Source organism: Chaetodon trifascialis, chromosome 22 (assembly GCF_039877785.1).
Source record: "Chaetodon trifascialis isolate fChaTrf1 chromosome 22, fChaTrf1.hap1, whole genome shotgun sequence".
NCBI lineage: Eukaryota > Metazoa > Chordata > Actinopteri > Chaetodontiformes > Chaetodontidae > Chaetodon > Chaetodon trifascialis.
The window spans coordinates 13,178,606-13,205,062 of record NC_092077.1 but is presented as its reverse complement, the minus strand read 5'-3'; the positions used below and the strand labels follow the sequence as shown (position 1 = coordinate 13,205,062).

At 43.5% G+C, this 26,457-nt stretch overlaps 1 protein-coding gene across 4 annotated transcripts in view; it reads left to right on the top strand.

Annotated features, from left to right (window-relative positions):
* Positions 1-26,457, top strand: part of chchd3a (coiled-coil-helix-coiled-coil-helix domain containing 3a) — a 69,281-nt gene that overhangs the window by 27,349 nt on the left and 15,475 nt on the right. For all 4 annotated transcript variants that reach the window (XM_070992446.1, XM_070992444.1, XM_070992445.1 and 1 more), the window contains 2 exons: positions 14,155-14,238; positions 24,075-24,145. In XM_070992446.1, coding sequence (XP_070848547.1) covers positions 14,155-14,238; positions 24,075-24,145 — 155 coding nt within the window. The remainder of the gene's footprint in view (positions 1-14,154; positions 14,239-24,074; positions 24,146-26,457) is intronic.

Genomic DNA, 26,457 nt, shown 5'->3' with positions numbered 1-26,457 from the left:
CTCAGACACACACACCATGTCCATCCTGTCAGAGCTCCTGGAGAAAATCAGTACCTACTCTTTCCTTAAACTGTGTTCCATTTGATGCTTGGCTGGCTTGAAAATGACTTTGGGTAAAGCTTAACATTTTTAATGCAACAAGCCCCCCCACCACCACACACACACATACACAAACACCCCTCTTCTCGCCCCAGTACTCCTCTCCCTTCCACCCCTCTAAAAACTGCAGTCTCCAGCAAATGTCTTGCTTTTTTCTTGGAAAACCTTGTGTACTTCAGTTGTGCGCTGTTGCATTTTAGATACAGCCGACTGGACCCGGCTGATAATAGGGCGACAATTTAATTTCCCAGGTATTAAAGGAGACTTGCTGGGTTTTGAATTGGTGCCCGTTGGTGGTATTTAAAAAAAAAAAAAAGAAAGAAAGAAATAGTTAAAAAAAATAAATCTTTTTCTTTCAACTTATTATTCTTTCTCTCCACATCACAGAGTATGGAAAGATTGAGGGGAGAAAAGGTCCTCATGTCTTTTACTTTTGAATGAGATAAAGAGCGGTAGTGGTACACTGTGATTTACATATATTTTTGGATTTGCTCAGCTCGCCAAGGACAAATTGCGTCCTATCTTTGACTCCAGTTCTCCGAGCTGTTGTAAGAGTAACCCCTGCCAGGCTTGATGTAACTGGATTTAAGAGAACTGTCAGTCTGTCTGATGAATATGCTCTGCGGATGTATTATGGAAGGGGTTAGGGTGACGTGGCATAGATTACAGACTGGGTTTAAAGACCTAAAACTGAAGGTACCGTTAAACAAATGTGACCACCAGCATGCCAGAGAGGCTGAATGAGATTGTTGCTCCAGTTCGCAGAGAGCAAAATTCTCTCTAGTTCGGAACAGATTTATTTGTAGGTCGCATACTTGGATTGCCTCCACAGTTCCTTCAGTATTTTCCATGGTGATATCAAAAGTCTTCACATGTTGAAGAGACAAAGTGGATTTTGGGCTGGAATAGGGATCTTGGCTATGCTTTGATTGGTCAAGCAGCCCAATGTACGATCCCATTGGACTGTCCTTCCCACATAGAGTGCAACTCTTACATCTGCTGGCATTAAGCAGCCTCCATGCCTGTTTTCTGGTAGATTCCTCATTACTCTTAACAGCACTGAGGAAGTCATTTCTTATACTTAAGTAAAAACTCTGTTACTATGTCATTCATGTTCCTATAAGTTATTTCTCTACAACACCTATTTTTTTGACTATCACAAACTTGAATTAAGAATGGAATATTATGTTTGCTCTGTATCTGAATATTCATGAAAACATCTAAGGGAATATATTTTTTGCATGCTTTCATGTTTTCATAAGTCTTACACTTACACTTTTGTAGCAAATATTCTACAAAATCTGTACTTTGCCGACTGTATTTTCCATCCATCCATTTTCCGTAAGTGCTTATCCTTTTGAGGGTCACAGGAGGGCTGGCACTGATCCCAGCTGACATTGGTTGAGAGGTGGGATACACCCTGGAAAGGCTGCCAGTTCGTCACAGGGCACTGACCGTATTTTGAATTAGTTAATAAAAGAAAGAGTGGCACCGCTGCTCTCCAGCTTTATCAGAATTTCATTGACTGGCCCAGAGGGGGAGCTACAATTACAGATCTAACAAGCAGACACTAATCATCCTGAAGGGGAACCTGTGGATATATCATTAAGTTTACATGGGACCTTACAATTCATTAACTCATTAAGGCCACTGCAAAAGCACAGACTGACAGCATGACAATCAGCCGGTCGTCTCTTTATTTACTCATTTCCTGAAAATCGCCTTTTGGAAAGCTTTCATCCTTTAGATTTTTGTGTGGGGGTGGGGGCATGTTTTTGCATTGGTGTGAATGTTTGTCTGTTTTCTCATGTAATTAAATGTTTGTGTGCTGCAAGAGGTCAACTCAAATGAGCAGATATTCTGTCTGCACCACTGCACTTTTGATTGTTTCCTACTGACAGGGTACTGTTACATACATGCCTCCATGTTTTTCTGTCTTTCTTCTGTCTTTGTAATGCTCTTCCTTCACATCTTGGAGGATGTCCACTCAACCGTCCTTTACATATCAGCGGCCGTACCTCACCCTTGCCCAGGGTGTGGTGCCCACACACCGTGCCAGTATTAGGGTTAGATGGGAGGTCAGGCTTTAATTGGCAGGGCCCGTGGCTGGCACTCCGCGCCAGGCCCATACCCTGTCAGCTAATTGGCACTGTGAGCGGCCAGCAGCGGGGCTGGGATACAGCAGCGCTTCGATTGATGGATGGATACTGGTGTCAGTGAACGCTTCTCTCTGACAAGGGAGCTTGTACAGTCAATTTACTGCCTCAGCCTCAATGGGCGGTGTATGTATTTATGTATGTATTCATCCTCATTTGTTCTAAACATTTTGGAAAGCTGTCCAGAATTGTCTCATTGTGCTGTGCTTTTTTTTTCACCTTTGTCTGAACAATGAGTGCATTTGACTTGTGTAAACAGAAACTAATTACCTAATAGGCCGAACACTTTCAGCACATATTATGCATGCGCTGAAAAATTTGAGATTTGTGCACTTTCCCATTTGTAAAAGTGAGAAAAAAGCTGTTTTAAGTTCAACCTTTCTTTCTCCCCTGCATGCTCCACCTTCCTATTAGAGAGTGCAACAGCACATTGTTACTTGTGAATTTTAAACAGTCATTACTGCTAAAAACACTCACACAACAACAGTGTAGCAGTCATTTAGTGGACAATTGGTGGTGGATTTTAGAACTCTCCGGGTGAGAAGGAGTAGACAGATATAGTAGATAACCAGTGGAGGTGACTGCCTATTTGTTGGTGCTTTACATTTAAGATGTTGCAGCCTTTTGTTTGACATAGTGTTAATTTGTATGGTTACATATTCTCCAGTTTGGCTCCTTATTGGCCCTTCAGATGAGAACTGTCTCATTAACAAGATTACAACAAGAAATGAAAAAGCTGCATATCATTTCCAGTGATATTGAGATATATCGGAGCTGTAAAGCCGTAGCAGTGTGTTGAACCTGATATTTTTTTTTCCCATTTTCACTTGTAAAACTGCAATGTCATTGGTACTGTAGCTGGGAATTTAATAGTCACGACCTCTTTGCAGCCTGTAGTATTAATGAGAATAGTCTTACAGTATTTTCTGCCTGTTTGTTACCCTTTCTTCACTCAGCTTAGCTGTGACATCTTTGGCCAGATATTGTCCAAGTGCAAAGGTTATAAAAGCAAGTTTCCTGAGTTAACTTTGATGGAGCTGTGTGTATGTGTGGGGCTCGCTACAGTAGATATGTTGGATGTGTAATATGACAGGTATTTTCTTTTAAACTCATCCCTTTCCCTTTACTTGGTCTTTCTCTGTGTTTTCCCTCTTGGCTCTGACAGGAGAGTGGTATTAATGAGGTTCCATAGATGTGAACGGTGGGCTCAGCTAATGGTGCAAGAGGTAGAGATTTTGATGGAACGATGGAAAGAGCTTAAGCATATGGAGGGAACGAAGACGAGAGAGGAGTCAGAAAGGCCGTGAAGAGCAGAAAATCTGAACGAGATGTAGAAGCAGTGAGAGGATAGAAAAGGGATAACAGACGGGGGAATAAATAAAGGCACATGGAAAGAGCAGACAAGAGAGAAAGAGATATTGATTCACAAAGCAGTTTTCAAAACAAGGTTACAAACTCCAATTAGGAAATAAACCAATCCAAAACAACACTGAAAATGACATAAAAAGCAGGATCTTTAAACAAAAGTCACATAACCTGAGAGGATTAGCAACAGCATAGCACTGTATCTGTGAGAGGGAAGTTTTTAGGGTAAATATGATCGAAAGAAGAACACTTATTGACTCACTAATGCACTTTGACATGCAGTAGGTGGAAGGGATCACAAATCTTACAAGTCTTATATGAATTAATCTGTGATTTCAGAGAAGAAAACAACACCAAAATGTCTCTTTCCTGTGCATCCCTTAAAAATTAGTTGACAGTGACAGCCAGCAGTAGGCAGGTAGGGCATCAAGGAAAAGGGGAAAATGCATATATTCACCTAAAGGGGTTAGTGCATTAGAGGTGACCCTGAGTCTGCTGACATGGGCTTGATAGACAGAAGCTGAAGGTGCACTATGGCCCCCTCCCTGGCTTCATCAGGCCTGGAAGGACCACCTGCTGCTGGATGGAATGCATATGCATTAATACCCAGCGTGAGCACATGTGCGCTTAGAAATGTACAGTATGCCCACAGCTATTATCACACAAGGATTCAGTCACTCACACATACACCAGGATGGTCTTAAATATGCAGATGGATCGAAGTAAGGATGTACGTGCTGCAGGCTCATGCGCACAGACGGGTCAGACACATGCAGCTCGAGCGGTCCATAAGGTCCAATGTCAGCAACACATCCTCAGGCTGTCCCTTTTTCTCCCTGCATGTCTTCCCTTCTACATTCCCCTCACCTTCTCTCTGCTATAGGTTGTACCATCTCTCTTCTGTCCTTTCTCTTTCTCATTCTTTTTGCTCCCCGGGGACATCTGTTGTCCAAAGACAATATGCCTCTCTCCACTTTCAGGTCGTTCGCTGTGTCCTCTGCCGTCAGGTAAAGGAATTTTCCGCCGTCGGTTCATGTGTCTGACTCAAAGCATTCTCCACGCTTGTTTTCAACTGCCAACTTCTTCTCCCTGTATCCCATTACTCTCACTGCTTGCTGTTTAAGAGGGATGTGGTCAGGAATTATACATGAGTGGAGGCTGTATGTCCAAAAAAAAGCCCTGGATCCTGAAAAAGAAGTAGTAAATAACCATAGCTAGTGCTAATACCTCCCAACTAAATGAGACAGTTTATCATAGCGTTCCAGCTCGCCTTGTTTTCTTTCTTAGTATGTGGGCAAGACTGCCGAAATGTTGTTGTTGCTTTTGACTTGCCCACACTCCTTTCTAACTTCCACTTTCACGTAAGCCTCTGTCTCTCTCTCTGCAAGTATCTTCTCCCTTCCTTTCATCCCCAGCCCCTTTGTCCCCATGTTCCCATTGTTCTCTCGGCATGCCCCCTGTTCCCATCTTGGCTGAGACTTCCTCCATACATGCCCCCCCACGTCTCGGTAATGAACCCACAGCTCTTCATCTCTTCCTCCGTCTTCCCCTGTGTGTTGGACATGACAGATGACTGTGGACCTCCAGAGCTTTGCTCCCCAGGGCTCTAGATAAAGGAAGCTCCAACCACAAGATGATCAATCAATCAGTTTACACCGCAGGCGCCCGATCAGCCAATTAATCAATCTCTGAGCCAGCAGATGTTGTTGCTGTCCCTCAGCGAAGGAGCTGGCAGTGGAGTGGTGGAGGTGGTGTCTCCAACAAAGGCTGAGGGGCTTGAAGTGTGTGGGAGTAGAAAGGAAAGTGATTTTTCATGTTTCTACCAGGACTTCAAGCTTCGTGGGCTCACTAGACCCATTCGTTTTCACTGGAGGATCTTTCCTCATCTAGTTTTTGCGATGTTATTTCAATTCTGAGAACATCTTAAAGGAAGCGTGGTCCCTGTTAAGCTCATATAGTTTATATCCCTCCATGAAATAAATTAGTATATTTTCATCTGCAAATTTTTGAGGAGTGCAAGAAGTGAGATGTAAATGTGTGAGTGGGTTGTCACCCCTTTCTCAGCATCATTAAGACCAGCTGGTTGAGATCAAGCCCTCAGTTGACCCCTGTTCACAGTCAATGAGCTACAGACTCCGCAAGGACACTTCATTTTAATGTGCCCTTAAACAGCCAGTAGTTAAGATACACGCACAAACATCGAGACACCCACACTAACCACCTACACCTCTTGGCCTCTGGTCCCTGTCTTGGCCCCTGTGTCCCTGTCCTGGGCAGGTCAGGCCTTTGACCCACCAGGTCAATATGTCATTACTCACTGTGCTAAGAGATCCCCGAGGGAGGGTAAATCCGTCTGCAGCCTGTGGCTTTGTTGTCTTTTTCTACCAGGATGCTCCATGCTTCAGTCATCTGTTTGTCAAAGATCAGCTCAAGTTACCAAAGTTTTTATACAAGTGTCTTCAGTAATGACACACCGAGACATGCGTGTGCTACAAAATATGATTTTACAGCAGATGAAATGACCTTTAAAAGGTTTGTTTGTTTCATGCTTCAATCAGACGCAAACAAATGAAAATAAAGTTAAGAATGTTGGACATCAGGTTTGATGATCTACCACATTGTCACACTGTCCTATTGTATGCTAACAGACACCTGGAAAGCAGCACCTGCACACTGCTGTCGTTACTGGCATATAAACCGGATTCCTTTCAGATGTTCTACAGCATAAGCAATTGTCACTAGTCATAGCACACGTCCAATAAGGAAAAGGACAAAACTATTTATGGAAAAATACGTTAAATCTTGCAGCACTGTGGTCAGATGGTAATTGCTTCAGTCAGAGCTTCTTCACCAGAACCAGCCTGTTCTCAGTGATTAATGATACCACCGCTTCGTTATTGTGACCATTCGCAGCTCCGCTGACAAATCCCTGTGAAGAGGTGCCAGGCTGCTGCATTATTATGTTGTGACAGAACGGTCATGCTGTTTATTTCGGGGTGTCCTTGTGGCCCAGCGGTCTAAGACGCGGATTTGAAATCAGTCAGCAGCCTTTGTTGGGAGTGAAACTCCCGCGCCTTCTCCCCGTGTTTCCTGTTGCTCTCTCTTGTGAACTGTCAGATGAAAGCTAGAAGTGCACACTGCAACTGAAGTTTATCTTTCACAGATAAAAGTCGGCCGTGGAATTCAAAGGAAACAAAGCATCCGATTCTTAAAAATATTGCTCTTGCTCTTGCTCTGTGGCTGTCCTAACAGCTGTACTCAAACGGCCAAACTTTTGCCTTCAGACATATTCGGATGACGAGTTGCGTGAGCTAGTTTATTTCAAGCGTGTCTGGCCTTTGCAAAACAGCAGAGAGGCCTGTCTTTACGCAGTCTCAGCTAATTTGGTGTGCCACTTGCTTTAAATGTCACGTGCGGCTGTTAAAATGAATTGAACCGAAGGAGAAAACACTGTAAGGTTCAGGTGACAAGCAGAATAGGTATGACATAACCAAAGATATGTGCAGTGTGGGCAGTTCGCTAAGTGAATCTCATTTGTAGGTGATAGATAACTTCATTTTCAATATGGCATATCTATCACATGTCTATCACTCAAAACATCCATCCATCCATCCATCCATTGTCTGTACCTGACTATCCCTTTTCGGGGTTGCGGGGGCGCTGGAGCCTATCCCAGCTGTCAACAGGCGAGAGGCGGGGGAACACCCTGAACCGGTCACCAGCCAATCGCAGGGCAACATATACAGACATACAACATTCACACTCACACTCACACCTAAGAACAATTTTTAGAGTCACCAATTAACCTAATGAGCATGTTTTTGGTCTGTGGGAGGAAGCCGGAGTGCCCGAAGAGAACCCACGCGTGCACAGGAAGAACTTGTAAACTTCACACAGAAAGGCCCTGCCCGATCCGGGGATCGAACCGGCGACCTTCTTGCTGTGAAGCATGCGCACTACCTGCTCCTCCACCGTGCCGCCCCATGCAAAAACAATGATTTCGATTTTTTTTTTTTAATGCAGCACATTAACTGAATGCAAGCTGAGTTGAGGCTCAGTAGCGCAACTGAGAAAAACATTTCAACACTGAACCCTGTTGCAGGATTGTTAGCAATAAAATGTGACATTTATCTCAGCCATCAGTGTGTGTGAATAAGTATTTGACAGTGTGGTTGTCCTTTAGTGTTATCAGTCAAGGTTAAGCCCATTAACTGACCACACTACATCGGACACGATTACATTGCCCATAACCCTACCACCTCCCTGGGAGACTAATAGGTAGCCTTGAACCTAAGTGTTATTGCCGCTCAGTAAAACCCCATGATGCTAATTAAGCAGCCAGAGTGAATGGGTTCCAATGGAGTTTTACAGCTACTGCTACCAGGAGTTACGTTTTATTAGTGACTCTGAGGGTAATGCGTAATACCGCCGGTAAGGTCTGTGTTAGGTGATATCATTTTACACTCCATCACTTAGATTTGATCTGCCAGTGATAGCTTTTAAAGATAGAGTTGCAACGGTTTTAGATGCAGTTACAGGATGTGCCAAGATTTGTGGGAGGGATGTGTGTCCGTTTTGAATGTATGTGTGTGTGTGAGAGAGAGCTTTTTGTGTTTTTCATAAAACCTGTTTTAAAATATTCTCCTATCTCCAAGCTTGATGTGACAGCTCTCCCTACATCTGTCAAAAAAAACAATTCTCTCTCCAACTATCTTGTCATCCATATTCCATCCACACTTTGACCCATCTCTCTCCCTCCCTTTCATCTACGCTACCCCATGAACCTCCCCTCCCTTACCTCCATCCATCTCTAACCTCCCACATGCCACCTACACCTCCGCCGTGCCAATTAACACCAGAGCACGGTCACATTGCGCTGCCCTTTGACCCCCTCCCTGCCTGTCAGAGCATGCAGGACCCGAGGCCTGGGCTTCAGTATTAGTTTGTCACAGGGCCCTGTCGCACAGGCCTGTGATAGATGGGCCCCGGTGAGCAGCTCTGACCCACCATGCTGCAGCGCTCAGTTGGATGGTGTGAGGGAGCATTGATTATGATGCTACTCGTGACAGGGGTGAATCAGGCCTGAGCTGATGGTGGCAGGGGAAGACAAAAGAGACCAAGGTTATGGATGAGGCGCTGTTAGTTAACGTGATGAGATTTGATTTGTGCTCTATCGATCATGGCAGCATTTTCATCTAGCATGATTGATAAGCACGTAGTGGGCATAGCAGTGTAACAGTGAGTCACCTCATTGTTACAATGCAGAGGTCTCCATCAGGTGTGAAATGAAAAATGGAATATGTACAGAATTGCTAATAGCCATTATCAGATTTTTTTTTTAAGCAATGGAAAAACTAGTCTTGTAAACCATAAACCATGTCAGAAATTGAATTCTATCATGAGATTGTTTCAGTCAGCGATTCTCAACCTGGGGGTCAGTACTCCCACAAGGGGTTGCAGTATACACTCTGAGACATAACAAGATGATGAATGGGGATTGGGAGAGAATCAAAATATATGCTCTGTAGAATGATATATTGAAGTATGGCCCGTCAGCAGGACATCATTATTGTCCACAAGCCAGTTTCATGATGTGTTAACCGTATTGTTTAGGTTTGGTTAGATTAAGGCCCAAAAATGACTTTGTTAGGGTTAGGGAAAGATCTTGGTTTGGGTTTAAATGAGTATGAATAACTTTGTGGTTAAGGTAATCATGGTCATGGTTAAAATAACTTAAAAGTACACATTGTTTCCTCCAAAGGGATATGAGGAAAGTATGATAATATGAGGTAATTGTATCCTCTATAAATGTGTTTGAACAGGGAGTCCCACATGTAGCCACACAGTATAAGTACATGCTCTTACATGCAGTTGTCTTAAACCTGCTGAACGTCGCAGCCAGGAGTTATTTATATATCAGTCCTTGGAATGCTTTAAAAGGCAAAAGTGAACACTTTAAACAGAGAAGCAGGTGTGAGTGTAGGGGAGCAAATCAGTGAGAGAACAGGAGGTGGGTGGGGGGCCTGACGCAGCAAAATCCACCTGTTTTCATCCCTCTTCCATCCTCCTCTGCCATTCTCCTCCCCTCCTTTCCTCCACCCCTCACTCCCAGCTCAAACTGCGGCAGTCGGCTAATTAAAAAACATGGCTGTCCTTAATTATTCAGCGGCTGGCTAATTGATATTCACAGAGGCGTTCACCTCGCCTAAACGAACCGTTTAATCTGACCACCACGGTCTCACTCTCAGCCGCCTGTCACCCTCAGCCATTGTGCTACTTTACTTAATAAGAGACCAGGGGGAGATGGATCCGGGAGGGGGAATGTAAAAGTTTGCTGCTGATGTTAATGTGGTTTCCTGGGCTGCAAATCGCAGTGTGTGGACGCTGTCTGCGCCCAGCAGGAGGGTGTTGTTGTGAGTGTTTGTATTTTTGTTGTGCTACTTTTTTCCCATGTCAAGGTGGCTGCACAGGAAAATTAGATGGAGTAAGGCTGAATTAGAATTAAGAAATGAGCCAAAATGGGTTACATCATCCTCTGGACTTGCAAAGTGTTGAAATTGCTCATAAAAAACAATCATCATGGGAGTTATTGACAGAAATTATTGTGTGGAAGAAGTCTGGCTCTCAAAGCTGGAAAGTTGTACGAGCTTCAGGTGTCCCTTTTCTCCTCCATTTAACTTCTCTCTTCCTTTCTGCACTGTGTTATCTTTTTCTCTCCTGAACTTTTCTCTAAAGTCAAAGTGACGCACTTGGCCCAGGCCTCAGCTCCCATCTAACAGCCAGTCCCCCATTCTTGACACCTCCAATGATAAAACACCTTTTATTGTCCTCTTCCTGTTTGTCTCTTATCTCTGTGTTCTCTCCGCTCTCAAGTTCCATTTTCTTGTCAAATTCAGCCCTTCTTTTTCCTCTTCCTCTCCTCGGCCTTACCCCAGCTCTCCTCCTCCACCCGTGACCGCCTCTTCATTAGGAGAACAAAAGGTGTATGGGCAGTGGTGAAGTCTGTCCCATTGTTTGGCCTTTAGTATGATTAGATTATCTTTAAAGTCTGCTGAATGGGGTTAATCGGTCGGAAGTAATCCTCACATGGTGCGTGTGTGTGTGTGTGTGTTTGTGTGTGTGCGTGTCATCAAAGAGGAGGGCCAACCTGCTCGCATGGAAATTGAGCACATGCACGGCTGCATGTCCGCGTAGACGTACGCATTGTGCACACAATAGTGAGCAAAAATAAAGAAAATCCCTGGGCACACATTTCTGTCACAACCTCTCCTCTTTTAATGACCCCTTTAGTCTCGCCTTCAGCACGCATTTATCTCTGCGCCCGCTCTCTGTGGGTACAGCTGCTCCGGCTGGCGTGCGCGCGTGCGTTTGTGCTGATGTGTGCGTTTCAGATCAGTGTCTGAGCCGTTGTTTGTGTCTCGCCGTCTGTGTGCATCTTTTGTCTTTCTCTGCAAAGCCAACGTCTTTAGTTGCCGCCTATCAGCGTAACATTGAGTTTGGACACACTTGTGACGGTACGCGACCCCCTGCCAGTCCCCCTCTGTGTTTCCCTCCGTCCCATCATCCCTCCTGCCTTCCTCTTAAATTGAGCTGTTGGCGTGAGACAGCTTTTTGGAACCTCGGTAATCTAGTCACTGAAAAACTTTGCCGACCTATCATAGGAGCCCTGATTGCATGCTTGGAATCGATAACGCTTTTAAAGGTCATAATAGTGCTACTTCTAGTGTATTTACAGCATGCTTTTGAGGGTGTACTTCAGGGTACATTTGCACAGCACTATCATTGAGGTGCAACTTGATTCCATCACAAAGTGCAGGCAGCTTTAGCTTTTGTATAACACTGGCCACACAATAGCACTTCAGGCTTGAAAGGCAACACAATGGAGACAATTGTCTGACTCCAGCAACAAGGCTGGTTAATGTTAGGTTGTGTTGAGGACAGCAGCAACTGGGCCATGGTGTTGCTTTACTGAATATGTGATAACGTGGTGCTGTGGAGGGGTTGTTTTTCCTCTATGTCTGAATCTGCAGATGACACAGTGTGTGTGTGTGTGTGTGTGTGTGTGTGTGTGTGTGTGTGTGTGTGTGTGTGTGTGTGTGTGTGTGTGTGTGTGTGTGCATGCAGGTGTTTACATGCATTGGCAGGTTTCTGTCTTGCGAGCAGTGGGTAAGCTCGAAGCATCCCCTTGACTTTGAAACTTCCCCCACTCATCTCATGCGAGAACAGCCCCTCGGTGACACTCACTGCCACTCCTCATCACAATGCATAGAGCACGCAGCTCCGCCTGCAGTGCATCGAGTCGCCAAACACAGATGGTTATCAGTGTAGCAGAGATTGGATGGAGTAATGCAATTTTTTTTTTCCCCCTCCATACGTTGTATTTTCTTCAAACTCGCTCTCTGTCTCTTTCAACATCTTACAGTGCTTAAGGCAAAGGCTTCGAGGCTCCTCTGCGTGGCTGCTGTCCATAAGACAACCCTCTGCAGTACGGTGGTGTGTGTGTGTGTGCCTTTGAGTTTCAATATATGCATACAAAAATTGGTTTGCACCCATAGAGGGGTGTGGAATATATAAGTTACAATAATATTGGTATAATTTTTGAGATTATTAAAAATATCTAAATTAACACTGCTACCAGCTTCACGGTGGAGGAGTCGGTTCCAAAAAGTTGAGGGACAACAGCTGTGTGGAAGTGATTTAGTTACAGAAGATCAGATGTACAACGAACCACAGTAATATGTAAGACATGTAAAACATGCAAGAGAACAGTAACAACAAAAGGAGGCAATGCAGCAAACTTAATTCACCACTTTCATCAGAAACGCCCGGTTGAGTACGAGTAGAGCCAACAGCTATTGACTACATTGACCATATCACCCACCTTCAATACCACACATGGTAAATGCACTGAATTTGGGTTTCATTATTGAACCCCATGCGAGGATCAAACCTCTGACGTTCTGATTGGTGGACGACCCGCTCTATCGCCTGAGCCACAGCCGCCCCATGTATCGTGTGTGTATGCACTGGTGTGTGCACGCCAGTGAGAGAGGAGTTTGAGAGGATGCAGTGTGAGTGTTCAAGCAGAACAGTATGGTAGCCAGTCGCTCCAGCCTCTGAATACTAAAGCTTTCCAAGTGTCACTTTGAAGAAGCTCATGGATGAATCAGCGCCTCTTAACACTCTTTTTTTTCTCCCTTTTGTTTGCTTTCAATGCTCCCCTTATTCAGGAGATAGGACGGAAGGTAAGTTTAGAGGCATTTACCTTCTCCTAGATTCTTCAGTTTTCTCTCACTGTTTCTGCATGATAGAGTCAAGGTTTTCTTTTCCCTTTCAGCTTCTTTGACAGGTCACATTTTTCTTTGCACCACATATTTCGGCTGCTCCAAGTTTGGGTGATTTTTAAAGCCCTCTTGCTTCAAATGCATTATTAGAATTACCGATGGGGTGACAATTTCAGCGTGTTTTTGAAGACTTATTAACAGAAGGGCGCAGCAATACAAACTGTTTTTGGTTGGGTCCTAAAGTTCACTGTGGCTTCCGGTAGCACAGCTGTATGTCTTGTGTAAAGGTTCTCCATCTCCTCTTTTTATGCAAGCTTTTATAGAGAACGTTTTTATCTATCAAAAGTGATGGCTGCTAGATAAAAACCCAAATTCGACCAGCCAGTCAGTCCTGTTTTATCATTGTTATCGTCCATAGCATCAATATAGCCACTGGCTTTGACAAGTAAATGATGAGAAACAATTTCACATGAACCTGTAAAGAGTTAAAATTATCTCATCATTAGCTACATCTTAATTTCCATTCAGATATGAGTCACAGGCCCTCGACCCTAGTGTGAATGTCTGCTTTTTCCTCTCTCTGACCCGATACATCCAGGTCTTATCTATTTTGTACATCACCCAGAGAATCAGCCGTATGTTAAGTGAAGGTCACAGTGGAGGGGAGGACGGTGGAGATTGGTAGGCTGGGCAAATATATAGACCCGACCATGGTGCTTCTTCGCACTGAGAGCTGATGTTATCCTCTTGGCCATGATAGTGGTTTGCCTGAAGATTGAGCGCAAGAGGACAAAGAAGCACGTACAACGCATGTCAAGGTGTCATCAGTCTCACGCACACGTGATTTTTCTCCACATGAAGCAAAATGTGCACATATTTCCTTACACACAAAACTCATCTAGGCCTCTCTGGGTACATGCTGGCAGGCACACCACATACATCATGAAACATGCCAAAAAAACATTCAGAAAGTGTTTCGCAGTCTGGTGCATATATGCCAATAAAGTGAAGGCCTGTGTCTGTGTTGTGTTGTAATGTGTCTCTTTACGCACGCTTGTCTGAGTTCTCATTATAGGCCTCTCTCATGTGCATGTGTGTATTTTGTGATCGGTTTGTTGAAATTGGCAGTGCTCCACTGGGCACATAAGTAATGGTTTTTTCTCCTCTTCTGTGCATGGATGTGTGTCTGCTGCATGTGGTGTGTGCGTAAATGTGTGTGTTTGTGTGTATGTGCTCATTTGTGTGTTTAGGCCAAGCAGCTGGAGGCCAAAGATGCCGACCTAAAGAGGCAGGATGCTTTCTACAGAGAGCAGGTGGCCCGGCTGGAGGACAGGGTAGGAAATCATTTGCACCCGACACAAACCCGAAAAATTATTATGCCCAGGCAAAACAATGAGAAGAGCATAAGTGTTTTGCTCTACACACAAATACAAGAATCATATGAAAAAAAATAAATAATGCAACATAACCAAAGCAAAGAGAACATCCCAAGGTGGAGGATAAAGTATAGAATAACTTTCCACTTTACAGCAGAAGGCACCGTAAAAACTAAAAGCTCTGTTTTACAGTATCCAAGCAAGGTGACATCATTGCTATTTTCAAGCATCACGCACTGCGGCTCTCGTTTTGGCCTGAGGAAAAGTTTTCAGTAATGTATAATGCATACACAAACAAGCGCACACAGATTTGTGCGCACCATTCATCCAGCGTACGCAGTGGGCTCGGCCACCACTGGGCTCAGCCAAAGTACAGTCGCGTTTCTTCTTCCTCCTCATCCCTCTGCCCCACTGTTTTTGTTATCATCCTTCAACTTAAACTCTGCTTGCTTCCCTCAATGTGCTGTGCATCGCTCTCTTGTTCTCCACCTCTCCGTAATTGTCTGTCTGCTGCTCTTATGCTCTCTGGCTCTTTTTCTTTTTTTTTAAATTCACCCTCCGCTCCTCCACCTGAAGGATAAAAGGTTACATCTCATTCATCCCTGTGTGTGTCCTCCTGTCCCTGAAAATGACACTACCCTGATGTTCCTTGTCAAACCAGCGTCCTATGGAGGGGGACAAGGGTCAGCTGCCGTGCTTAGCCTACTTCAATTGGCAGCTCCATGCTGGTCCCAGTGAGAGATGCCTGCGAGGCATGGAACCGGGGTCAAATGCCCTGTTAAAGTGTGTTAAAAAGGACGCCTTCATGCTGCTCTCAAATCATAAGTGTATCTTTGGAAGGATACAATGCCCTATTTAATGTGCTTAAAATGATGCCTTCATACTGGGAAGGAGTTTTCTTCCCTTTGGAGGGTGCAAAAAGTCAAATGCCCTCTATGGTGCCGGCAAAATGGAAATTTAACACCGTTGTGAAGCCAGATATTCGTTGTGGAAGAGGAGGGCACTCTTATTCTTCAAAGAATTAGAACTCTCAGAAAGTCTTATAAGCTCACACGAATACAAGGATGGCAAAATATCACATAGTCAGTGGGCACATTGTCCCCAGAGGGACCTCAAAGTCAAATGATTTTGACTTCATCTAAATGGCTGAAATGGGATTTCCTGGTTAAAAGGTGGTGCCTTACCTCGTGTACTCCTAAGGGTGCGTGTGCACACATTGTTACAAAAATGGCTTTAAATATATTTAGCTTTTTGCCATTTCCGCACGTTTTTTCCAGCTCATTAAAAATGGGTCACACTTGTAGTAATTCACCGTTGCTGGTGTAATATTCTTAGTGTGGATTTGTTTGTTCCCATTACACACAAGATAATTTTCCCTTTGGGTCAATAAAGCTATCAAATTTTGCTTCCTTCAGTGAGAATGAATTCCTAGCCAAGCGAGTGAGCATTGTGTAGTGGACGTCTGTCAGTAGTTGGACGTGCTTTGGTCTGCACAGTTTTGGCTGGGCTCAGATGTGGGCATGCTCTCTTGTTGCACTTGGACCTCACAGATCCAGTCGTATCGCTGAGCTTGTCTCTTTCCATTCCTCAGCTCATGTGGCATTATTACATCTTTGGACAGTGTAGCTCTACTGCGTCTCCCCGTATAGGAGCACATTGGAGCGCCAGTGGTAGAAATGATGAGACCCAACTAACACAGGCATTATCGACTTCAGGCACAGGCCATCCATCAGCCAGCTTGGCCTCTGGTCAATATTCCTTAGATCAAAGTGTCAGCAAATCACCTTCACACCTCAGAAAGAGACAGTGAGTTATATACATAGAGATATATAGACAACAAGGAAAGAGATACTGTAAGCTGAAGGGAAAAAGAGAAGCTGGAGAATCAACTCAAAAGATGAGATAGAAAAAAGATTTTAGTTGAGAAGGTATCACAAGAAATTATGATAAACTGACATTTGTGAGTGATAGAGGATAAGAGTAAGAAAAGGACAAAGGTGAGAGAAAAAGAGTGGTATAAAGATAAAATGTCAGTGAATGATGAAGAACGAGAGAGCACGGCAAAGAAAAGGCTAAATGAAAGCACTGCGTCACACATGGGATGTGAGACGCAGGAAGGGTCTGTGAAAAAGAACAGCGTGCACACTGATTTATTTATTGATTTATGCTCAGGAATTAAATGATAAATTAATTATATTTCACAAGCACTTTGTCCTCATGCGCACACAAACCCCACCATTTCAATTTGCAAATTCTATCAGGATTAATCGCCTGTGGAGACACAACACAACAGAATGGCAACCATGTGTGTGTGTTTTTTAGCGATGGTGTGTGATCCTGTGTGCGACTGAGGATCAATGGCGGGCATATTGCGTGTTGTCTTACTGTGCAGCAAGCGGCTTGGGACTCCATGGGGGTTGCAGTTTGTTTGGGCTGTGTTAATAACGCTCCTTTTTCTTCTTCTGGCCACAGTGCCCCGTTTGGCACTCAGTCCAGCCTCTCTTCACTCCCTGTTCTCTTCACCCAGAGTAAGCCCCGCAGTATACAAAACAAAATCACTCTTGGCATGTTCTGTTCTTGTGTACTCGCTGTAATTCCCGCTTGGTTAATAGCATCCACTCCAGATGAAGGCGCTCAATATAAACAGGCAGTACAGAGAACAAATTTACAGGAAGATACAAGTAGACACATACAGCTGAACAAAGATAAGCAATCATGAATATATAGCTTATGTCCAGGCAAATATGTATGAAAATAGATGTAACACAGTTAAACAAAGATATAGTATCAATATCTGGGTACGATTTTTACTGTATGTTAAGGATTTTGGTCTTCTGTAAAAGCAGAGTGTGACGGTGTGAATGGTATTTACATATGTAATGCTTAAAGTAGATGCCACTTTCATTTGGGATTCAGCATGTTGCCCAAGGACACGAGCCAGGATCAAATCCCTGACCCTCCTGAGCCATAGGCACACAATGAGAACGCTAAATACTGTGTGTGGGCTGGGTGCCGAACTTTGATACTTTTGTGGCACTGACCAAATTACTTCAACATTCGGTACCAAATTTCAGTACCTAAGGACTACATCTCATCTGCATGGCTGAGTCAATAAGAATTCACAGTGCTGGTATCAGGAGTCGTTTGGCGGTCTAAGCTTAGAAGGTTAGATGTCTCCTCTTTCAAGCCTTTGAACAGCTTCCTCCTTTGAAATAGAAAATGTGAGTTTCTTTTTGTTAAATTGGATTTTTCTAAGATTTGAATTGAAAAAAAGTATAGTTCGGGAAGTGATATTGAAGTTAAGGCATTGGTACCAGTATTGAAAGTGTCTGAACAATACCCAGGTCAAACTGCGTGGATAATAAAACAAATTAAACTCTATACAGAAGCGGTTCTTGTGCAGTTTGCTCAGACAAGAAAAAACACCAAGCTCAAGGTCAGATCTGACAATTTGCTGCTTTTATCGGCTTAAATAAATGTAAATTGAATATCTTTGGATTGTAGTCTTGGTTGGACAAAATAAGACATTTGAAGACTATTGGAAAATAATCAACAGGTTAATAGATAATGAAAACTGCTGGCTGCAGCCCTGTTATACACATGCTGCTGCACCACACACCACAACATGTGTGAGATGATTTGGGATCGCAGGGTGAGTGCACATGGTTTGTTTTGAGACGTCACATATTCATGAGAATGGCGGCGTGTGAAAAGAAACTGCCCGGGCGCGTGTGTGCGGCGCTCTGTATCAACACCCAGCGCTGTGCTTCTTTTTGGTCGCAAACCCTCCGTTTTGCCAGCGAGAGCGCAGTAAATTTGATTTCACATGGAGTACACCGCTAGCTTAATATTATCTCCCATCACGTTCTTCACCCTCCCTCCATCTGCCCTCCGGCCCTGCCTTTACCTCAGGATTCCCCCAGCATCTCCGCACACCAGCAGAAAGAGGCACCAAAAGAGAGAGAGAATATAAGTCTGATATATATTACATGTCTGTTCCAATCCAACATGGCCATTCATCAGAGGGGCTTCCAGTGACAGGCCATCACCAGGCTCCCAGGCAGCTCAGCCCGCTGCCTCTGCTGCTGCTGCTCATTGGGGCCACAGCTACCAAATAGCCCCTGAAAACAATATCTATATATTTATTACATTTTCACTCAATACCTGCCCTCCTGTAAAACAATCTCATATTTAACAATCAACTTGCCCATGTTTTTTTTCTCTTTTTTTCTCACCATGTCTTTTTCCAGCCTTCCTTCTTTCCGTACCACATCTGCCTCTCTATATCTCTCCTTTTTCAGCTTTTTTTTTTTTTTTTGAGTGGTGTTTTTTTTCCCTTCATGCTTCAATTTCATTTTTTTTCTCAAGAGATTTTTCTCTTTTTTTTCCATCTTTCTTTTCGCCTTGTATATCGATGAAATTGGATTTTTCTGCTCTCCCATGGAGGACAATCACTGCAGCAATTGCCATCTCATAGCAAAGTTCCACAGCACTGTGAAGGGAAGAAATACAGGGGAAAGAGCATTAAAAAACAGTAATAGCTTCTATCTCTCTATCTCTGTCTGTGTCTCTGACTTGCTATCTTCATCTATCCCTCGGTCTGTCATTTCTCCATCCGTCTCCCTCTCAGCCTCTCGCCCTCTGTGTTTCTTTCTGGAGCGTGGAGGTAAAATTTTAAATGTGTTTCGTTTGTAATGTGTTAAAAATTTAAATTATAATTCTTGCTTGTCTTGCTGCTGCGTTCGAGCAGTAAAGATGTTTCAGTGCTCTCTTTCCCCATGAAGCGATCAATGTAGTCTCTCTCTGGCTCCGATAGTTGTATAACTGGAGACACAGTAATCCAGAGTGAAGACATGACAGTATGCTGCAGTGTTGAATTATTGTGTCTGAGACTGTTTGCTGTTATAGCCGCATGATGGGATTCACAGGGATTTAACAGGAGGTCCTTTCAAGGAATGGTGATTTCACGACAACAGCGCTGCACATTCGTATATGTTAAAAAAAACCAGCAGTGACACTCCACAGGCTAAAATAATAACACTGCAAATGTCATCTTTTAAGGCTCAGTTTGAAAGAGATAACACCAAGTTTTTTGTGGTTTATTTGATAGGGAGAGATATTGTATACAAGTGTCGCAGTGTTTATAACGGATGCTAACATGCAACGCCCATTCATAGAAGGGCTTTTATGTAGATAAGATGTCGAAACAATGAGGTAAAAATAAAGAAAAACAGAGAAGATACAGCATAGCACACATTTAAAAAAATTACATGGCAACATTAGACATGAACCTGGTGCTGCCACCCCTAAGTCTCTAGCTGTGGTTCCCAGGTGGTGGAACGAGTTACCAAACTCCATTCATGTCAAGTCCCTTGCGATCTTTAGAAAAAGACTAAAGACCAAGCTCTTTACTGAACACCTTGTTCTTCAATTAAAAAAAAAACAAAACAAAAAAAAACTCGACCCCATGCACTTTTTGTACTACTTCTTAACATTGTCTTGTAGCACCTATGACCAGTTGGACCAGAAAGTTGCGTTAGGGCACTTATTCCACTTAATGCCACTTTGGATAAAAGCATCTGCCAAATGACAAATTGTAATTGTAATTGTAATGAAAATGGAGTGGTTTGCAAGAAAGCTGATTTACTGTTTTATATTTCTTATACAAGCATAAGTTTTAGATTTAAGATTTACATGATAAGGTTGATCCTACTCACACATCTGAATCGGAAATATGAAGCTTGAGCCAGCAGATGGTTAGCTTAGCCTAACGCAAAGACTTGAACCGTGCTGAAACTTCTAGGCTAGCTTTGTCCAAAGGTAACAAAATCTGTGAAGTTGCCAATCAACCAACGGAGACTCCAGCATGTCTGTGAACTAGTTCTTCACATATCTCCCATAAAGCTAGAGTTTTTCAATTCTGGTTTTTGCCCCGAATTTGACCACTGGACAGCTGTGTTTATTCTCCCCCAACAGCCTGTTCACTGACTGCACAAGCATTAGCTGTAAGCTAACTAGCAATGGATGTGCCAACCTTGTGTGTGGGAGTGAGTCTGTGAACTCACCAGAAACTCCAGTTCTTTGTAATTTTCCTCCAGTTTCTCTCCTTTTCTTGTCTTTTCTCTGTGTGTTTGTGAAGTAGAATTATAAAGCCCTGGGATAAGCACAAACTGTTGAGGCTGAGTCTTTGTGTCAAGTCATGCTGCTCTGGGCGAATTCATGTCGGATCACATTCCACTGACTTTGTATGCAGTCGCTACCTCTAAAATTGGGTCTGTCTGAACACATGGTTAGAGGTGAAGGTAGGCTTTGGCAGAAAGTCCTTTTTGGAGTTCAGGGCGAAGATGGACAGTTCTAGCTTTCTGCCTTCCTCTCTAGGATGTGATGTTGCCCCTTAAGGCAAATCTTAGTCAATGCTTATGCATGATAGGCTCAATAACAGTTTACCAGCCTCATTGCTCTCCTTATGAGCAGGTTGCAGTGAGTCACACAGCAGAAGTCTCATTTTCTCAAGCTCTGCAGAACCGTAATGTTTGCAGTGGTGGGGTTCCTCCCCATTTCGGCCCTCCTGCTCAGCAGCAGATAAGAGAAACAAGCCATCAGTACAGGGAGTTATTTGTTTTATTCATTAAATATTGGAGGCTTTTTCTCTAAATTGAGCTGGAGCGTGTGTTGGGATGCAGCTTCTATCTTCTCCATATCGCCGCAGTGCATTAGCGGTAATGGCTTAATTTGTCTATGACACCCCCCACCAGCATTTTGTTTGGCTCCAGATGAGCTGAAAACCTAGTGGAAAGCAAATAGAGTAAATAGGATGCAAATGAACAGAAACGCTGTTTTAGAGGTAGATACTTGAATGCACACGGGGTACACACAATACCAGGTTTTTGAAGCAACACAGCTCTGCTCATCCGATGACAAAGAATTGGTCGATGACAATCAGCAAACGTCTTTCTGGGAGACTCCAAACAAGGTTGTATCTTGCGGCTTTTATTTCAGTCCAGGGGGGAGTGTTTTCAACTAAACCAAGCGTAGGTTCTTGTCTGTGGGCTAACAAAAGGTCAAACAAAAGGCTCTTTAAATCAGTTGGGGCAACAGCTGGAAATCACAATTTAAGACCACTCAGTAATCACACAAATTACACTCTTCCCTGCCTAAAGGTGAGCGAGAGAGTGTTTTTTTTTTCCCCTTATCCGTGCCACTGGTTATATCTAGCCACCAGGGTGTGTGGAGACACTTTTGGCAGCATGTCCACGCATGTACCCATGCTGTCTGTGTTAGTTCCTTGTGTGTGTGTAGGTGTCAGCGTGAATGCACGTGCATTGTTTGTGTGTATGTGTATTGTAAGTGCTTCTGCAATCATTGTCACGCATGGCCTTTTGTCCTCCCTGGTGGATTAGTGTGCTGATTAGTGCCAGCTCCGCCGTTTAGCCAGGTATTATTACCTTACACTTAGTATTCTAGACAGAGACCCAAATCCAGCTCCTTCTGACTCTCCCTTTCTCTTCCAATGGCTCAATCTCGACACCCAGGAGAAGTCTTATTCTTGCCTGTTTAGCAGCCAGAAATCTCTTTTTAGTCTTTTTATCTGTGAATAAGCTTCTCTTTTTAAATCCTTTTCCTTAGCTCTTGACAGTTTCTTTGTCTACACTGCAAACCACTTGATTCAAGGCCAAGGGGGCACAGATACAGCATGAGCTTACAAGTTAACTCTTAAACTTTGGGTATACTTCTTTATAGTGTTTTACATGCAAACTAATGTCTGCCTGAGGGACAACTGCAGTGGGTTGGTGGAGCATTCAGACCCCTTTATTCTTTCCACATTTTGTCATCATCAGCCAGCGCACTGCACAATAATGACACATTTTTCCAAATATTTGAAATCATAGGAAATAATTAACTCTAGCTGTCACTTACACCCTTCTGCAAAAACACCCCTGAACATGTATTTATTATGAACGTGTAAGGACATGACTCAAGTACTCATGGGACTTGGGAGCCTACATAAACATAAATCACTTCCAATCAATTCCATTTGACACAAGTGGACTTGAGACATCTCAAGAATGATCAAAGGCAACAAAATCTATTAAATTTGAACTGTCAAAGGGTTAAGATGTATGTAATAAGGTAGTTCTTAGTTATATACAATCTGTGAAGTTTGTGCTATAGATGCTATCTACAATATAATACAAACTATGGCTGTAACTCTGCAGAATGTGAGAAAGGGAAGGACTCTGAATCCATCGCAAAGCCTCACAGTAAGTGTCCATCCAACTGAGGAGGACTCAAATCTGTATCAGACCTTTTGTCAGCGATGTCATGTCCCATCTTCTCTTAGCTCTACAACACATGACTATTGATCTTTTCAGCAGGGCAGTTCATTCCTATTGATCTTTTCTGAACTATGATGAATGTCTTCCCTGCCAGGAGGTTAAGTCAGGCCGGCCAGATGAGACCAAGAGGCTAACATTTGTCACATTTCTAGTGTACCCAGTGTAATTATGCAAGCTGATGTCAGTGTTTCCATTGAACGAACAAATTCTGAGCCTAATGTCATAGTCAGGCCTTGACTAAGATGTATAATTGTTCTTCTATCTTCAATGGATAGATTGAAATAGACCTAAGTTTTAAAATTCCATTGTTAAGCCTTGTTAAAGTCTTGGTTTACCTTCTCCAGAAACAACTTGTAAGACCAGCTTGCTCAAAATGAATTAGATTAAAAGCCTTTTTTTCTGAATGCATGGTTTTTTGTGGTCTCTGTGAAGGTCTGCTAATGATTTTATATAAGTGCAATCAGAGGAATCTTTAACCCAGCAATATAACAAACGGTGCTGGTTCATAGCTTAACATTAACCCAACAGGTAATGACACAAAAACCTCAAGGAAATACTTTTATGCTTGTACAAACTATGCTTTTTTAAGAGTAGGTATTACTATTATTAAAGTGAAGCATTGGTAGATATTGCCAAATTTCGCCCCTGGATCAAACCTTATACGACTCTCAATCAAGTCATCCATCGCACTCTACAGCCTCTCACCGTTTGATCATAAATGTGCAGAACAGCCGCTGAGGGCTGACAAAACTCGATTTTCCGCTCGTGATGTAAGTGGTGTAAGAGCTCGGTTCTATAGACACGTTTGAGGAGATGATTCAGGTAGAGGGGTCCTGCTATGGGTTCATTTGCTATGGGTCACCGGGGGATTATGACCAGTGGTCTGTGTGTTGTTGACTCGAGACCCTCCGACCTTACAGGATTGCTGCCTTTTATTACAGCAGCCATTTGCAGGAGTATAAGCACAAAGGCACACATATAAACACACAAATACCCACAATTCACACACTCACATACAGAGGCACACATGCGTGACCACACACACAAAACAAACTAGAAAAGTGCTAATATTTTTTACCATTACCAACTACAAACATACTCTCTGCTGACAACCTATATACGTTACAGATCACAAAGTTAGCTTCCATGTTGTGGACAATAAGCACACCTGGTAATAGAGCTGTGCCCATAATATCCCTCTCCATTAAGTTTTAATGGAGTTTGAGTGGCGGTAGATGAGGCCAGGGCTGAGTTGGCTCGGCTGCACTGTGCTGGACCATATCAGCTCTGAACTGTTAGGAGGCGTCACACTGCTGAAATGTTTCCTTTTGCCCAAATAGCTTCAACCTAAAACATGTGAATAAATTGGATGGACTTTTTTATATAGGAGGTTGAGATCACATTTTCATGCATTTGTCTCACTCACTGACTTTTTTTCCTTTCTCTGTCTCTCTGCAGAGCTCTCAGTTCTACAAGGTCACCACAGAGAACTACCATAAAGCTGCCGACCAAGTGAATGCCAAGTTCAAGTAAGTTCAGACAGAGTTGATCCGAAGTAGATCAAAGGCTTTACATTTCATCTCAACACTTTTTGAACCTTTTCTTTACGATTTTCTTCAAAAATGGAACTTTCATTGTTGCTTTCCTGTTTTTTTTTTATGATTTGTTGTCACGCACAGCAGGTATTTATTTTATCGTCTTGGTAGGCTTCATGTGTATTATCTGAAATTAGGCATTCATCCATCCATCCATCCATCCATCCATTGTCTATACCTGACTATCCCTTTTTGGGGTTGCGGGGGGGCTGGAGCCTATCCCAGCTCCCAGCTGTCAACGGGCGAGAGGCGGGGTACACCCTGAACCAGTCACCAGCCGATCGCAGGGCAACATATATCGACATACAACCATTCACACTCACACTCACACCTAAGGACAATTTTAGAGTCACCAATTAACCTAATGAGCATGTTTTTGGTCTGTGGGAGGAAGCCGGAGTGCCCGGAGAGAACCCACGCATGCACGGGAAGAACATGCAAACTTCATACAGAAAGGCCCGACCCGGGGATCGAACCGGCGACCTTCTTGCTGTGAGGCACAGGCATTACCTGCTCCTCCACCGTGCCGCTCATTAGGCATTCATTTAGTTTAATTTATTTGCACAATAATGAGAATGAAGAAACACTCAATAGAAAAAGTGCAGGAGAGGAAGGAAACCTGACAGGCTTCTGCGGAGTCTTCCCCTTATTTAAACAAATTAAAAACAATATTGTTATTCATCAAAAACCCACGCACAAAAAGAGAAAATAAAGAAAGATTCACTGTAGATTAAAGAAGTCCTTGTGGACCAGTGAACACACGATTGAATTATGCTAGCCACATTGTAACCTACGGCTTTCAATCAGAACCACATTAGTACATCCCATTAGCTGATGTTGACGATGTGGTTCACTGATAAGCCTGATCGCATGTTGATGATAGCTGACGGGGCTTTTCTTCTGCGCTATTAATGCTTTGGTGTTTGAAGAGTGTCTTTTATTCTGTGGAACTTTATCTTTAAGCAGACCTGGGTCAGGATTATCCAAGGATTTGTAGCAGTTATCTAACACAGGTAGCATTTACCACATCAAGACAAGAAGTATAGGATAACCTCTACATTTGCTTTCAGATAGTTTTGACTATTTTGCCTCCTCTTATATTGCAAACTCCTTACCACCAGTCTTGTGCAAGAAATACTAAGATTTTTGGCATTAAGTGCATTCCAGCATCACAAGTGTTTGTATGGACCTTCTGATAGTGCGTGCTAAGCTCTAAATACATGTTGCTGCCACACCTTGCAGTGAAAACAACGGTTGCTTCATTGAAGCTGTTAACAAAGGAGGTAATATGAAGCATCAGAGCATTCATGGATGTAGCACATATCCGACACATATATGTAACTCAAGAAGATGCAGAATTGCTCCCCATCCGTGTTCCATCTGTCTTCCTAATAAGAAGCCATTAGGCTCCATAGTAATGTAGGGAAAGTGGATGAGGATCCTGCAGGAGGTGGGGCAACAATGGGCCCAGGCTCTGAGCGCTCCTCCAGGGAGGCTAGGCTAATTGTGTTAGCTTGTCATTAGCCAGCGCTAACACTGGGATCATTGTCTCCCCAAGAAATGCAGGAAACTGATTAGCCTAGCCCACCAGGGGTTTAGCGCTAGACTTGTGGAAGCCGGAGCTCAGACTACCCAAATCACATTAAAGAAAAAAAAAATCCACCGGAATAACATTAGTGCCAAATGACAGTGCTAACTGCAAGCGAACGTCAGGCTAACGTGCGGGTAGTCACGTGACGCAGGCCTTTGCATGAAGAGCAGCGATTGGCTGATTGGATTATAGGAGGTGCATTAGCAGGGTTGTGACTGGGTTCCAATTGTGGAAAGGTAGAGGAGGGGAAGTGTGTGTGTGTGTGTGTGTGTGTGTGTGTGTGTGTGTGTGTGTGTGTGTGTGTGTGTGTGTGTGTGTGTGTGTGTGAATGCGTGTGTGTGCGTGTGCGTGTGCGTGTGTGTGTGTGTGTGTGTGTGTGCACGCACGCTAATGAAATGGTTGGAAGGTCTGGTGTTACAAGACAGGAGCAGGGATGCATTGAGGGGATCAGAGCAGAGGGTTAATTGGATTTAACAGGGCGTGTTTGGCCCATCCTTGTTGATGTGTGTGAGTTCATGCATGATGGTGTATGTTTGTCTGCACTCGTATGTCTGAACATCTTTTGTGAACATAACACGCATGCCTTTCCTCAAAGCTCGCTCTCCCTCTCTCTTATGAGAGAGACCCTACAGAGATAAGATGCTATCTGTGGCCT